Genomic DNA, 16,714 nt, shown 5'->3' with positions numbered 1-16,714 from the left:
GGTCGTAGTGGTTCTCTCTTCAAAAGAGTCCAGTTAGCCAACTAGCCTTTATAAAAGAACTGCATTTTAATTAATTAATTTATTTTTAGTTTTTTGTGCGAAAGTCACAGATATTAATAGTTGTTATTTTACCTTTAAGAGCTACAGGTTAGTTCTATGTGTGAAGGCGGTACAACCCTTAACATCACTAACATTAGGACAAGCACCCAAAAGTATTTCTGTCATCTTGAAATCTGTCTTTATTGCATTTTTTTTTACTCCCGATTGATTTACCCCTTCATTAGTAGCATAAATACTACTACTATTAATAATAATTAAGAATAATTTATGTAAGACCTCATATATTGTATACACATGTGTAAATTGGAATTTGTAAAATGCATTATGCTTGGAATTGAACTGTAATTTGTTAATTGGAATTTGTAATGTTTAATGACTATTTTTGCACTTTGTATTGCACTTACATTGTGTAAGTCACCCTGGATAGGGGCATCTGCCAATAAATAAATGAATAAAGAAATAAATAAACCTGGTAGTACTTTTCTTTTACTGGATACTCATATTGCAACGTCTTACCTAGAACGGGAACAAACCAGAACCTTGTGTGTGCCACCAGTGAGTGACAGGCAGGCTCAGAGATTTGACTTCCGCCAAAAGCAACAGCTCCACGAGCAACACAAGGGACCAAATAATAAATGCAACCCTCTCTATCACAACAGCCAGGGAGTGGAACAGCCCCACACCGGCCGGCACTCACTGGAGCAGAAACACCGCCAGAGCCCCACAGTAGACACGGGGCAAGAGAGGAACACGAAACAAATTGTCTTTTGTCTTTTATTACTGCACGTTGTAAGGCTTTGAAGCGTTTCTTGTATGAACTCTAAGCTAAGAGCATCTCCTAATAAATGTATTATTATTATGATGAAAGATAACCGAAAAAAAAAAAAAAAGTAAGACCAGCTATTAACACAAACCCCTCCAAACACTGGATCTCCTTCACAGCGCACACTGGCCCACAGAGGAAGAAACACAGGGTCTGAACGCCTTCTCCGCACTCAGAAACCACGCGGCACGTCTACCGGTTCACATCTCGTTACACTGACACCGAGCCTGCGATCACTTGCCTCGCTACTAAACTTCTGCAGCACCTACCCAACTCGCTGACAGCTCATAATTTTTTCACGTGTGGAAGACCGTCTCATTTGGCACTCATGAATTGCAAAATAGGAAGGGTGTCAGTTATTTTAGGATTGATTAGGAAATTAATTATAATACATTAAAACTCATGGAAAAAATATGGACTTTGCTTCATCTGATAATCCTGAATAAATGTTGTGTACCCTGCAACGAATATTTATTTTGCTAGGCCCTATATTCCACAGTAAGGGACTGCACTGAATGTACCACTAAAGAAGTCTCGACTGACTGGCAGCATTCAGGATTATTATTTTATATGCAAAGATCATCAGATATAAGGTGACAATTAAAATTATATCTTTGCATGATTAAAAAAAAGAAATGAAACTAACTGATTGAGGGGTATTAACAATGTTCACATATTTCCTACACCTCAGACTTAAAAATAACTTCTCGCCAACAGTGACAACTGAAATTATACTCCACCTACATCAATTTTCTTTTTATTCAAATACCCTCCTAACGCGTGTATTTAATTTGATCACGGTTTCTATTATTATCTGTTTTTTCATGTTGTTACTCTGCTGTGCTGTGCTGTGCTTCGTTTCGTTTTTGTTTTTGTCTCCTGCTCTGAAGTTCATGCCGAGACGACAAACACTGTTACACTGAGAGATGGGTGCTTTGGTCTGAAATAATTTGGAAACTGAGCACCAGCATCACAGTGCCTTCTGACAGCATATCTCAGAAAAAGAAAGAAAAGGGACTAAAGCACCTTATTAAAACAAGCAAGCAAACAGTCAAATAGAAAAAGTAAGAGCACAGACAACAGCAGTATCCCACCGCCATCCGTGTCCAGTCCGCGGACAAGAGGGAGACATTTTTGCTGGCTCCACACCACCAGGACACACAGTATCGAGCACATGTGTGTAGCAGTGGGGCTGTGCAGTGTGGGAAGGCACTCGTACTGAAACATCAACATCATCAAAAAAAAAACTCCAGCACTGCACATGGTCCCAGTACGCATGGCAGCTTCTCTGACCCATAAACTGCCTTATAGAGTCTATTTTTATTAAATATACACCCTATTAATGAATGTGCAAGTCACTGCTCTGGGCTCTCAGAGGCCCTGTCCTGATCTTATCTGCAGCCTGCACTGCTCTCTCTCTCTCTCACTCTCTCTCTATCCAGCTCTCGCTCTATTCCACTATCCCTCTTTTTCTCTCTCCCTCTCTTGCCTGTCTCTCTCTGTCTGTCTGTCTCCCTCCTCTCACTTTCTTTCTCTCTCTCTTCCCCTTTCCCTCCCTGCCACCACCTTCGAGATAAAGGAAGTAGACAGAATGCAAAGGTACTTACAGGAGCCTGGCCCATGGCTGGCGAGGAGATGAATGTGATGTTTGATCCCACCCGTAGCCCCCTACTCCATCTATGTTTTAATTTGCTCCCCAACAAAAAAAAAAATTAAAAAAAGAAATTAAACAAAGCCGCAGTGGGTCTAAAAGCACCCAATTTTCGGCAAGTGTGAGACCAGTTCAGTTACTGTGGTGCACAGGGAGGCAGATGAGCCGCAGCAGAGCCGGCTCGGGTATTTATTGACCAGATGTCTTGCCTGTTGCTGCCGTCAACTCACTGTTTTCACACTTCTTTTCTCACCACTTGCTCCCCCCTAACACTCCCTAAAAAGATTCTGTGAGAGAAATACTAAATGTTATGTATTACACTGAGTTATTTCATATGTGTGAATACCTTTGTGGAACGTGTTACAACCGACTCGCAGCCCTCTTCCGCTGAGGAGCACAGCGAGGCTGAGGAACATCACTGAGACACCTGTATGAGTGTGTGTCAGTGTCACTATGTGTATCTGTGATTGTATGCATGTATGTGAGAAAATGCATATATGTGTTTGTATGCATGTTTAAAATTAAATAAGAATTTAAGACACACAACAATTACTGACCCCCAGAGAGCCAGACAGATGAGTGTACTCTTCAGTGGTCTGGGTTATTTTATGCATCACAATTGCTCATAAAGTGCAGCTGCAAAGGGACTGACAACTAAAAACATAAATAAAAACATAAATTCATTCTGATAGAATCACGGGCCTGGCCTGGGTGAAATAACCCCCTCAGAGGCGCACAAGCACACATCAAAGTCTTAGCCTGTGAAATGCCATTTGTGACTCTCTCAAAACTTGATGGCTGAGTCAGAGACTAAAAACATGTACTTTTACAGCAGCATGTAGGTTCATAAAGAAAACTAGACACCACTAAAGCATGGAGCTCACAGAAGAAAAAAAGTATTGTTTCGTCAGGGTGACGACTGCAGGGTTGTGTGACCCCCCCACTCGGCCGCAAGACACTCTCACATTGGACCTCAGAGCTGCAGTTCCATGCCACCACCGGAACCCTAAGCAAACTGTGGCTGAGGCGATTCCTGCCAGCCTGAAGATTTGTAATAAAGCAACTGAAATACATAGATGAGTCACAGCCATGGCATTCATCCCACCTGTCTGGCACCTCTATGCCATCCTTGCCAATTAAAAAACACACACACAAATAACTCAATCTCAAAATGGAACTGAAAAACTGGAATGGAATTAATGTTTGCTCTGCCGCTCTCTCTTTTCTTTTTCATACAGAAAATGAAACTGTCATCCCCTCACTGTGGATTAGTCACACTCCTAACTTATGACCCCTCTTGCTGAAAATTAATGTTTCAGTATTTTTTTGTAGGGCCTGCCTCATGTGGTGGCATCTTCTGCTGTATTTTTTGGGAGGGTGGGGGGGGCGGGAAGGACGGGGCTGTGTTAATAAACTGAATTACACAATACTTTAGCTTTACTTTGAAAAATGCCATCCATATATACAGTCCCTTGAAGTTGTGTACATATTTTGTTGTGTCAGTGCCTCAGAGTTTCATGCATTTAAAGGAGGATTTTTTTTCCACTCATCTACACCATACTCCACACTGTTAAAGGGAAAACAGTTTTCATTGTGTGCCACTCAAGGACATTTACCTTTTAGTTCCTTAGCCACTCCAGTGTAGCTTTGACAGCAGGTTTTTCTCAAGGACTTTTCTGTGCTTTGTTCCATTAATTTTCCCTTCTATCCTAACAAGGGCCCAAGTACCTGGCAATGAGAAACACCTACATACCCTGATGCTGCCCCACCATGCTTCACAGGAAGGATGGTGTATTTTGCGTGATGCATTGTTTTAGGTTTGCAGCAAGCATAACACTTGGCATTTAGGCCAAAAAATTCAATTTTAGTTATGTCAGCACACACAAAAAAAATGCCACATGGCTACACAATCTACAGAGTGTTTTTTTGTTGTTTTATTTTGCTTCAAATGGGATTCAAGGTTGGCTTTCTGGAGTACCTTGCAATGTTCCCATGGCATCTTGGTAGCATCTCTTAGTCTTCTTTCTCGATTATTCAGTTTGGAGGGATGCCCTGATCTAGGCAAGGTCTTGGTGGTTCCATAGATCTTCCACTTGTTTGTTTGTTAGTTACAGTCTAACTTAGTGCATATATTGAGGCAATTTCTGTAACAAGAATACTACTACTACTATTCTATTCTAGAGAGAGATTGTACAGTGTTGTTGTGCAATTAGCTTCACCTTTTCTGCAATCAGAACAGGCAGTTACTTAGAGTTTAGCATTCCAGACATTCCGATTTCAGTCCTGCTCTCTCCATCCTCTCGCACCGCCTCCCTAATCCTTCTAACCTCATCTGCCACTCAGCTTCCAACAAGACAGACTTTACCTCCCCACCACTCTCTGGATTTCCTCGATCTCACTGAGACATGGATCTCCCCTGAGAACTCAGCCACCCCTGCTGCCCTATCCTCTCTGTTTGTTCTGTCCCACTCCCCTCGTCTTACCGGGCAGGGAGGAGGAACAGGGCTCCTTGTTTCCCCTTCTCTGTCCCATCTTTTCTCTCCTCTATCACGACTAACAGCTTTGAATTCCACACAGTGGAACTCACCTCTCCCTCTCACCTCTTCCTTCTAGTTCTCTACCTCCCTCCTGGTCCACTCGCCTCCTTCCTGGATGAACTCGACATCCTTCTCTCCTCCCTCCCCTTGCTGTCCTCACCTACTATCCTCCTGGGAGACTTCAACATCCACCTCTCCAACCCCTCCCACTCTGCTGGATTTCTGCCCCTCCTCCACTCTTCATTTCTCTCTCTCCACGTCTCCCCCGACTCACAGGGCAGGCCGCCAGCTAGATCTCATCTTCTCTAGAGGCTGCTCCCCTTCGACGCTCTCTGTGACACCCCTGGACATCTCAGACCACCACTTCACCTTTCTCCCACCCACCCACTCTGTCACCTTCCACCGTAATCTCCGCTCCGTCTCCCCCTCCACCCTTGCCTCCACTGCTCTCACTCTCTTACCTTCCATTGACTGTTTTTCCTATCTGTCAGTTAACTGTGCTACCTCCTCTTTGTTCTCCTCCCTCATCTCCTCCCTTGATTCTCTCTGTCCTCTGATGTCTCGTCCTGTCCGTTCCTCCCCTCCTCAGCCTTGGATCTCTTCCATTCTCTCCTCAACTCGATCCAGTCTCCACGCCGCTGAACAGAAGTGGAAGAGGTCCAAACTCCCAGCTGCCCTCGAACTCTACCGCTCTCTACTGTCCACATTCTCCTCCTCACTCACCTCAGCCAAGAAGTTTTACTTCCAATCACTCTTTGAAACCTCTGTCAACAACCCCCGCAAACTCTACTCCACCTTCTCCTCCCTCTTTGCCCCCTCTCCCCCTCCTCCTCCTTCCTCTCTCTCTTGCTGATGATTTTACCTCCTTCTTCTCCTCCAAGATCACAAACATCCACAAGCTCTTCAACAGTTCTGCCTCCTCTCTCATCCCGCCCAAGTCTCCCACCAATCAAGCTTCCTTTTCTTCATTCTCACCTCTTTCAGACTCTGAACTTTCTCCTCCTAGGTCACAAACCCACAACGTGTACCCTGGACCCTCTCCCATTTAAACATTTAAACAAGCTGCTGTCATCCCATTCCTCAAGAAACATACCTTTGACCCTACCTCCCCTCAGAACTACCGCCCTGTCTCCCTACTCCCCGTCCTCTCTAAGACCCTCGAGCGTGTTCAAGACACTGACCCACACCTACCGCTGTCTTGACCACACTGCACCAAGTTACCTGCAGACCCTCATCTCCCCATACATCCCCTCCAGACGGCTGCCAGAAGACTAACTCTGCCTCCTCTCCACTCTCCTTCCTCCAGAGCCGCTCCTTCTCATCCCTGACCTCTAAGTGGTGGAACGACCTTCCCACTGAAGTCAAAACAGCAGAGTCCCTGACCTCCTTCCAGCAATTACTCAAGATGCATCTTTTCAGACAGCACTTAGTAATTCATTCTCCTGTAAGATTGCACTTATACAACATTTTGTCATACTCTTGCCTTTACATTACCAGCACTTTTACTGTATATTTTGATTTCCCCTATGCTCCCTTTCCCTTAGCTCTTAACTTTGACTTAACATATTGTCTGCACTTACCAGCTTTTACAATCTAGGATGTAAGACCTTATATATTGTTTACTGTATATCTCGTATACACTTGCGTAAATTCTAAATTTGTAAAATGTATTATGCCTTGAACTGTACTGTATTATTGCACTTTGTATTGCTCCTATATTTTGTAAGTCGCCCTGAACAAGGGCATCTGCTAATAAATAAATAATAATAGTAAAATAATAATAATACTCATCATCTTGCCTGTGCTCCAAGGGATATTCAAGGCCTTTGTTTTTGGTTTTTTTATACCCAACCCCTGATCTGTGCCTTTCAACAACTTTGTCCCAGAATTGTTTTGAAAGCTCCTTGGTGCTCATGGTGGAATCTTTCAAATGCAATACCCAGCAGAGGGAACCTACAGGAACTGCTGAATATATTCTGAAATCACGTGAATCACTACAATTTAACACAGGTGGAAGGCGCTTAACTTGGTGTGTGAGTTTGAAGGTGACTGCTTACACATGAGCTAATTAAGGATTGCTGTTACAAGGGGTGGACACTTATTTAACCAAGCTATTTCAGGTTTCATTTTTAAATCATTTTCGACAAATTTCTAGAATATTTATTGCACTTGGAAGTTGTGGGGTAGGATGTGTAGATAAATGGAAAAAAATAATAATTCATTTTAATTCCAGGCTATAAGGTAACAAAATGTGAACATTTTTTAAATCAATGAAATTCAGTGAACTGTTGCCATTTACATCCTCAGTCACTTCAGCAGCCCATAATATCTACCACAACACCACCCTAACAGCAAAGGACAATACCTGTGAAAACACTGTTCAGAGCCCTGCACTCAAGCCCTTGGAAAAACATCTGGGATTATACAGCCTTCGAAGATGCAGAAAATACAGCAAACAACCAGTATTTCTCACTGCAGTAGAAAGGGGCTTCCGCTTCGCCCATCAGACAGATTACAGAGGGGCCTCCCAATTAGGGTTTCCAAAACCAGGAGAAAAAACCAGGCCCGGGTTTTTGGAATTTAAAATTAAAAAATTCAAAATTCAGCTTTCAGCACAGCGTTGGCTGCCACGGCACCTTGCAGGCGCACGCCTCACCTTGTCACCTTGTGTCTGTATTTTATGTGGAGCTGAAATTAAACACAAACTCAGTTATACTGCATTATTATTATTATTATTTATTAATTCACATAGTTATTACGTATTGATCATTTGTATAAACTGAAGCGACCTTGTAGAGACCCCAGCTGTTTGCTATACCTTGTTTGCATGGCTGATCGGCCGTGTACTTCTTGTAGGAAGTAGAACCAAACCAAGCTTGGATCGATACATTTTTCTTGAGCTCCTCGTATTTTGCAGTAGTGCTCAATTATATTGTAGGATTTCCCGACAGGTTACTGAATGAACATCAATCTTCTCACCGAATGAAAAAATACACGAAAGCATACAAGAGTTCGCTGTTGCGCTGTGCCTGCAAGTATTTTATTTTTATTTTTTTCGTCGAACCCCGGTTTTACACCTTTGCCAAACCTAGGGCTGAGAAATCATCTGGGTTGCCCGGGTTTTCGGTGCCCCGGGTCCCCGGGCTGGAAATACTACTCCCGAGCCTGTCCCTATTGAACACAGTGTTTTATTCCAAAAGCGGCAGGGTAGGAAGTGGGCGGCAAAGTGCTTTTGTGTGACAGAATCACTTGATTTCCTCTTCTAAAAAAATAAAACCACACACAAACTGGATACGTGTTGCAATTGTAGTGTGAAAGGACTGTAAGAGGGGTTTGTGGAGTTTCTCTGTAACAGTTTGTTTGTGGCCCATTTTGAAAGCCTGTGTGTGCCCATTGTGTGGACAGTCTCTGGTAGCCTGATGCATGTCTCAAGGTGGACTTTTTGGTGCCCAGCATTGGCCTGCACTTGCCTTGCCTATTTGCTAATCCAGTTAATTTAAAAGAAGAAAAAACATGAGGCAGAACAAAGTCAGCTCTGGAGAATCGAATGGTTCGTTCGTCACCGTGTCCCGCAGAGTGAGGCTGACAGAACTCAAATTACTTTATGAATATATTTGTGCTGTTTTTCTATGAACACTTCACTACCACTTTTAAACAAAGACAGCACAAAGAAACGACAACAAATTAGCGCAATCACTCAGAAAACACACTGTTCCTCATACATTCACTCGCTCACACTCGGAGGGGGGTGGATGTTGGGACGTCACATTTTCCAGAATTGAGTCAATCTCATCACAGACTGAATTTCAAGGATATTGGAGGCGGGAGGTCTGCCCTACACTTGACATCACAATCACATCACAATCGTGTTGTTTTACTTCCTACTTTACTTGGAGGAAAAAAAAAATCTACCTCCAAACTCTGGGGTTTTAGTTTTCATGCCCTGTAGCTGATGCTTCTCCAGTCTGATTTCTGACGAATCTGTGCAGGATGGCATGTGGTTTCAGACAACCTGTTTCTGCACCTGAACTGTTATGCAGGTGTCACATCCTTCTTCCCATGAGAACCCAAACCACAGCTGACCTGTCATATCGGTGCAGCTTTCTCTAGGTGGATATATATATAATCAAATCACCCTCTCTTTTCGATTTTCACTTGATAAAGGGCAGTAAAAATACAACAGCTTCCAAGAGCACAATGCAGACAAACTCTATGGCTCGAGCACCCCTTAAAAAACAGGGTCAAAAACAGGCCCAAAGAAATATATACACTCACCTAAAGGATTATTAGGAACACCATACTAATACTGTGTTTGACCCCCTTTCGTCTTCAGAACTGCCTTAATTCTACGTGGCATTGATTCAACAAGGTGCTGAAAGCATTCTTTAGAAAGGTTGGCCCATATTGATAGGATAGCATCTTGCAGTTGATGGAGATTTGTGGGATGCACATCCAGGGCACGAAGCTCCCGTTCCACCACATCCCAAAGATGCTCTATTGGGTTGAGATCTGGTGACTGTGGGGGCCAGTTTAGTACAGTGAACTCATTGTCATGTTCAAGAAACCAATTTGAAATGATTCGACCTTTGTGACATGGTGCATTATCCTGCTGGAAGTAGCCATCAGAGGATGGGTACATGGTGGTCATAAAGGGATGGACATGGTCAGAAACAATGCTCAGGTAGGCCGTGGCATTTAAACGATGCCCAATTGGCACTAAGGGGCCTAAAGTGTGCCAAGAAAACATCCCCCACACCATTACACCACCACCACCAGCCTGCACAGTGGTAACAAGGCATGATGGATCCATGTTCTCATTCTGTTTACGCCAAATTCTGACTCTACCATCTGAATGTCTCAACAGAAATCGAGACTCATCAGACCAGGCAACATTTTTCCAGTCTTCAACTGTCCAATTTTGGTGAGCTTGTGCAAATTGTAGCCTCTTTTTCCTATTTGTAGTGGAGATAAGTGGTACCCGGTGGGGTCTTCTGCTGTTGTAGCCCATCCGCCTCAAGGTTGTACGTGTTGTGGCTTCACAAATGCTTTGCTGCATACCTTGGTTGTAACGAGTGGTTATTTCAGTCAAAGTTGCTCTTCTATCAGCTTGAATCAGTCGGCCCATTCTCCTCTGACCTCTAGCATCAACAAGGCATTTTCGCCCACAGGACTGCCGCATACTGGATGTTTTTCCCTTTTCACACCATTCTTTGTAAACCCTAGAAATGGTTGTGCGTGAAAATCCCAGTAACTGAGCAGATTGTGAAATACTCAGACCGGCCCGTCTGGCACCAACAACCATGCCACGCTCAAAATTGCTTAAATCACCTTTCTTTCCCATTCAAACATTCAGTTTGGAGTTCAGGAGATTGTCTTGACCAGGACCACACCCCTAAATGCATTGAAGCAACTGCCATGTGATTGGTTGGTTAGATAATTGCATTAATGAGAAATTGAACAGGTGTTCCTAATAATCCTTTAGGTGAGTGTACATACATAGGCATTCTGAAGTCAGACTTTTTGTATGTTTTAACTGTTTGACTGCTTGCCTACTGATGATTTGCTGCCAGGTCTGAGACACTCTTTAGACCTGAGCTTTCGACGGGAGAAAAATCCTTCACAGCAGCAGTGTGGTTCAGTGTGTTTTGGCTGTGCTTAAGAGAGAACAAAAACAGAACAACAACAAGAAAAAGACTCACTGCTCGTCTCCTGCTTTCTTAATCCACTCCACGTCGCACTGCTCGCAAGGGCCGGACATCTCCTGCAGGGACACAGAGGGCAGCGAGGGGTCATTTCCGGCCGCCTCCACAGCTGCACACCAATGTCAATGTGTGTATGTGTCAGGGCACATGTCAATCTGTGTGCGCGTGTCAGTGTGTGTGAGGAGGCGTGTCCAGTCCTCACCTGCTGCCGGTGGGAGTCCTGCAGCTGCCTGAGTTCCTCCTGCAGCCGCTCGCACTCCGCCTTCAGCCCCGCCTCCCGCCGACACGCCCCCTGCACCTCGTGCCGCGCCCCCTCTAGCTCCGCCTCCAGCCGCTGCAGCTTCAGGTCAGACAGGGTGTCCAGGCTGCGTGAGCTCTGCAGCGTGAGGGCGGGGCAGTCCAGCACTGTGCACACACACCGCACGGCACGGGAACCACAACACAACACCCAACAACAATGGCACAGTCAGTCTCACAGGGACAACATGACTTCGCTTTGCTCCCCCCCCCCCACCCCCTGGAAGAAAATGGCAAAATCTGTTATGGGCTTCACAGGTTATTTACACATGTATTAAATGATAAACAGACAGCCGTGAGATATGTAACTGAACCCCTGTCTTGCACAAGCATGTAGCCTACAGGTATTTTGGGGCACAACACCATTCCCCGTGAAATGCATTTTCTGCTGTCTGTTGGCTAGGCAGAAGTGACCCCTGCTTGTCCCAATAACAGGGCATCTCTCTCCTGGTGACCTTGCTGATTCCCCACACTGCCTCAGGAGGGACAAGACAAAGCAAACACCCGCTGATACACACAAGGAGACCGCCATGCACTACTTTTCACACTGCCAGCCTGGGGAGCCACCTGGCTGGCTGTCCATCACACTAATGGAAGGATTTGATTTTTAATGAATCAATTAAACTATTAAAATTATACCTATATGCCCTTAAACCTATTAACGGAGGATGATGAAGGTATATCACTCAGTTCGGGGGCAATATTCTTGAGGAGATGCAACAGGAAGCTCAGCCTCGCCAGCCTGCCTCCATGCTTGATTTCTGCAAGTCCTTTTTGATGCCAGTGTGGATCGCTACACATCCCGTGGAGGAGTAGTGCCCCCTGGTGGGTAGCCTCACTCATCGCAGCTGCTCTGAAATCCCTCAGTGGCTGCTGTTCTCAGCTCCGTGCAGCCCTGTGCACCCGCTGGTTCGCCTTCCAACTGCACTCTCAGACACTTAATTGAATCCCTTAATGAAACTAATAATTTACCTCATTACGCATCAGCGTTGTTTTGAGCTGCTAAACTGTCAGTGATTACAACTTACTTTGTGTCATTTTATTTCATCCGTAAGTACCCTGAAACCAGCGCCAGTGCAAGGCCTGTAAAACTGTTAACCTTGCCTAATTAAGCAGATGATTGCTCCAATTAAGGGCTTCAGTGGAGGAAGTAGCGTCCCCTCTGCCTCTGCGCAGACCCCTCCAGATGCTGCAGCTCCCCGACACCACGGAATGGAACAGCAGCAGCGTTGGCAGTATCTCCACCTGGCAATGGCCGGTGGGGGGGTAGGCTTTGAGGACACAGGCTGTTCCTCTGAAGACACTCTGAAGAGCTGGGGGATCTGCGAAGGAGGCTGTGCAGATGAGTGCAGGGGGGCGGGATGCCAAGTTGGGCATCTGCGGAGGAGGCTGCACAGACGAGAGCCGGGGGCGTGACATGATGCAGCGGTGTGCTGCGAGGGAGGAGGCTGGCACAGAACACAGGCCAAGAGGCCCAGTGCAGAGAGCAGGACACAGGATGTGTATATACTTTCACACACACACTACAGAGTTTCACCGACTTGCAGAACATTTACTACTAGTTTACTACTGAGCTATTTGCTGAGAAACACAAAGTTTACGAGTAACACTACTGTGAAAGTCTGCTTTACCGTGGCCTCATCTCTACTTACAGGCAATATAACATCAGGCCTGGTCCAGAGGCAGACCAGCAGAGAGAGTAATAGAGGGACAGACACACAGACAGAGGGACAGACAGGCAGGCAGTCAGGCAGACAGGCAGGCCGGCGGACTCACTGTGAGAGATGTCGGGGCCGGCGTGTAATTGCAGGTACTGTATGTCCTTGCTGTGCATCTGCGAGTTGAGTTTCTGGAGGGAACTGTCCCTCTGGCGCAGTGCCGCCTCCAGCCCCCGGATCCGCTCCACATGCTTCTCTGCCAGCGTGGTCTGAGGGGTAGAGACAGGGCTTAACACAGCACACCTGTCCGCTCAAGAGCCCCCATGCGCTTTGGGCAAAAAGCACAAGCAGCTGACAGACTCAAATACTGACATTTACTTAACTGTCAAGGAGCTCAAACATCCCTCCAGAGCGGCATCTTACCCCTCTGTGTCCCCTGGAGACGTACAGATGCAGGAGCCGCTTGAGAACTGCAGAAGCATTGCAGACTGAGGCTGATCAAAGCAAATGCTGGAGCACAAAAAGTGTGATTCTTTTGCTTGTTGCATTTGTTGTTGTTTTTTCCTGTGTTTGTCTGTGAGTGTTCATGTGTGTGTGCGATTGCAGTCGTGTGACAGTATGAATTGCTGGAAAGCAGGTGAGGCCTGTGTGTAAGGCGGCAGGTCTCTTCCAGCCCCTATTGAGCTTGACGCTTACAGCCGGGAAGGAGGGAAGGGGATGGATGACTCGAGCTACCGAGTTGTCAGGAGCTGTTCAAATATGCTGGGGACACAATCACACTGAATGCCACGCTGTGCTAGAAGAATAGTATTATTATTAGTAGTAATTATTTATTGGCAGACCCTTATCCAGTAACTCCAGTAGAGCTGAGAGAGAGGAGAAACCCTAACCAAAGAAACTTTCGTTTTGGGAACTTCAGCTCAGTTTGCGCCTTAAGAATCCAAATATTTTAACAGGCTTGAGAAAAAAAAAAAAAAAAACCTTATCCCACTTAACCAGGCCTCTGTAGGTGACTTATATGGGTTCCTGAGTATTTATTTTTATTTTTATGTAGAGCAAAAGCTTTGCTTTGCTTTTGCGTTGGTGAATATAAAAACAAACAAATAAACAAACAAACAAACAAACAAAACAAAAACAGCACTGAAAGTCATGCTTTTATTTTGTTTTGTTCCCAGTTTTCTTTTGCCGTTGGTTCTCTAGACTCGGAAGCCAAGCCAGCTGTCACCCGCAGCTCCCAGGTGCTCTCACCATCTTGTCCAGGTCTCTCTGCAGGTTGCTCTTCTCCATGTGGATCTTCTCATAGGCCTGGATCACATCCTCCAGCTGCTCCTCTCGCTCCTTACTCTTCTGGAGCTGTGGAGAGGGACAAAGAGCAAATGAGGGAGTGTGTGTGAGAGAGAGAAAGGGAGAGGGAGCACAGAGTGCCAGAGAGACAGGATGACAGACGGAGAGAAAGAAGGGGGATAGAAGATATATTCATAGATACACACAGACATACTTATATATGCGTGTTTGTTTAAAGAGAGCAAGAGAGGGAGAGATGAGAGGAAGATGAAAGTGTGGGAAGATAGAGTAATTGAGACAGAGGGAGAAAGCGAGAGGGAGTGAGGGAGAGACGCAGAGGCACCTGCCCTTACCTCTCGGGTCAACTGGTTGACTTGCTGCTGCAGGCTACCGTTCTCAGACTGGAGCAGCGCCGTTTCCTTTGACTCGAAGGAGCAGTAGGAGTTACGATCTTCCCCGAAGTCGCCGATCATGGGAAACTGCAGACAGGGACAGGGAAGGGGAGGGGGGGGCAGTCAGACTGACCGGCTCACACTGACCAGCTAACACAGACCAGTGTCAGCAAACTGACTCTGGTCCTTTCATTGCCTCCCACTGTCTCCCACTTACACTGATGGAAAAACTGTCTCTCCCTCTCTCTATCAGATGCAGTGAGAGCAAACTTCCCAGCACATCCAGAATTGCTACACTGTCTGTGGGCGTATAAAGTCAAGCCTTTTAATGTTAAAACCAACAAAAACTAAAACTGTAGTTGTTCCAACACCATTTTTTTGCAGTTTAACAATGTGCACATATAGCAGCAACACCTATATTGTGGTCATAGTGAGAGACAGGCCCTGATGTAGACCAGAGACTCTGTGACACCAACATCGCTGCCATGGCTGTCCCCATCACAGACACGGGGACGGGCTGAGACCCTGTCACACACGCACCGCAAAACCCAGCTCCACAGGGGCCAGACGCTGACAGTGAGAAAGATGCAACGAGACATGCTGACACCAGCAAGAACTGCAGCCCTCAGAGACGCTGACACTAACCAACACACACTGGGCAGCCACCGCCAAAGAGACAGGGCCTGACACAGCGGGTTACAGAGAAACCCCTGCACCACGCTGGCAGAGGGAGCAGACACCGACTGCCAAAAGAGACACAAATGCTCCAGACACACACAGGCCACCCTTACAGACAGGTGAAGTGACTTGTTCAGACACCCAGGCAAGCCAAGTCAGAGAGATGCAGTCACATGATGATGGAGTCACAGACTTACAATTTTGTTTACAATTGAGCAAATCTTTCAATATTAGCATGCATACATAAACTATATAACATTTTAAAAATGACTTTTTGTATAAGGGCTCAGTTGCCATCAGCCTTTGCATTTCATGTACATGACTGGACTCCAGTATTTCTCCATGAAACCCTAAAACTACACAAACATTCAAGTCTTGCATCAACACTATGTCACCTTGGATAAATAAATTAACTAAATGGAGACAGAGGAGAAGCAATGACTGACCCCCCCCGGTGACTCCACCCTCACCTTGATCTCATAGATCTTGAGTTTCCTCTTCAGGCCGCTGTTTTCTCGTTCCAGGCTGGCCAGCCGTGTCTTGATGTCATGGTACGCGGTGATGAGGGCAAAGTGCGAGGCGGAATACATGTCGTCGGGCAGGGGGGCGCCCGGCCAGCCCACCCCACACCCGTCCTCCTTCAACCCCTCCCCCCCGAGCAGCCCCAGCTCGCCTCCAAAGAGAGACTCCATCCCCTCACTTCTTTGTTTGCTTGCTGTCTCTGACTCACTGCCAGCCTGGAGGAGGGAGGGAGAAGCAGAGCGAGAGAGATCCACATCAGTCATATGGCGACAGAGCGATGTACAGACAGGGGCATGCTGACGGAGCAGCAGACATGGAGAAAGACACACAGACTGACCTGTGCACACACAAACAGAGATTGAGATTGGTCCATATGAGATAATGGAGCACAAATATGAGATTGGTCCATTTCAGACACTATACAGCACGTACTTTCCCCAGATAAGCAGACCTACTTTAACTGTACGTGTCTGTTCCGATTTCCTCCGAGAGCAGGCCACCCAGCTGGCAACATAACCAAAGACACTTTTGTGTCAGGAGACCCTTAGGTTAACTAACAGCACAGGGTCGTGAGGGGGGAAGAGAAGAGCCCACCCTGAGGCGTGTGTAATGCCACCGCATAGACGCAGCTCCCTCGGCCTGCTTCTTGTTCGGCCTGCTCTGCCTGTGTGTCTGAGCTCCTTTCGGAGTTATAAATAGTCAGCACAGTGTCCTCAGGGACAACCGACCATTATTCTGCACCATTCGGGGGACATTAAGGGAAGCAGACGTGTCAACATCAGCGAGCTTCTGCAGCGTGTTTTGGTCCTGTGATGGCAACTGCAAAGCAAATCAGAGGACCCCCCTATGCCCACATTCCTCTTTGCACCAAGTAGGGGGTTGATGGGGACTTGTCTGCACCCCCACTCCCCACCGGACCCTTTCTGGGGAGTAGGACCACAGCGGTGCATGCTGGGAGGCAGAGTGGGGAGCCTCAGATTGTGACTTCCTGTGCCCAGCCTGTTCCAAACAAAAACCTTCTCCATCTCTCTCTGTTCTACTGGCTGGACTTGCTGTTCTCATCCTTGACTCCTCTCTGAACTTCTCTGTCATGCTTTGTTATATATATTT

At 46.2% G+C, this 16,714-nt stretch overlaps 1 protein-coding gene across 5 annotated transcripts in view; it reads right to left on the bottom strand.

Moving 5' to 3' along the window:
- tbkbp1 (TBK1 binding protein 1) overlaps nucleotides 1–16,714 on the bottom strand; it is a 45,348-nt gene that overhangs the window by 9,734 nt on the left and 18,900 nt on the right. For all 5 annotated transcript variants that reach the window (XM_066698843.1, XM_066698845.1, XM_066698847.1 and 2 more), the window contains exons 2-7: nucleotides 15,553–15,819; nucleotides 14,366–14,491; nucleotides 13,977–14,081; nucleotides 12,847–12,997; nucleotides 10,976–11,178; nucleotides 10,771–10,832 (exon numbers count right to left, since the gene is read on the bottom strand). In XM_066698843.1, the coding sequence (XP_066554940.1) occupies nucleotides 10,771–10,832; nucleotides 10,976–11,178; nucleotides 12,847–12,997; nucleotides 13,977–14,081; nucleotides 14,366–14,491; nucleotides 15,553–15,819 (914 nt within the window). The remainder of the gene's footprint in view (nucleotides 1–10,770; nucleotides 10,833–10,975; nucleotides 11,179–12,846; nucleotides 12,998–13,976; nucleotides 14,082–14,365; nucleotides 14,492–15,552; nucleotides 15,820–16,714) is intronic.

This window comes from Amia ocellicauda, chromosome 3 (assembly GCF_036373705.1).
Source record: "Amia ocellicauda isolate fAmiCal2 chromosome 3, fAmiCal2.hap1, whole genome shotgun sequence".
Taxonomy (NCBI): Eukaryota; Metazoa; Chordata; class Actinopteri; order Amiiformes; family Amiidae; genus Amia; species Amia ocellicauda.
This window is presented reverse-complemented; position numbering and strand designations above follow the sequence as displayed.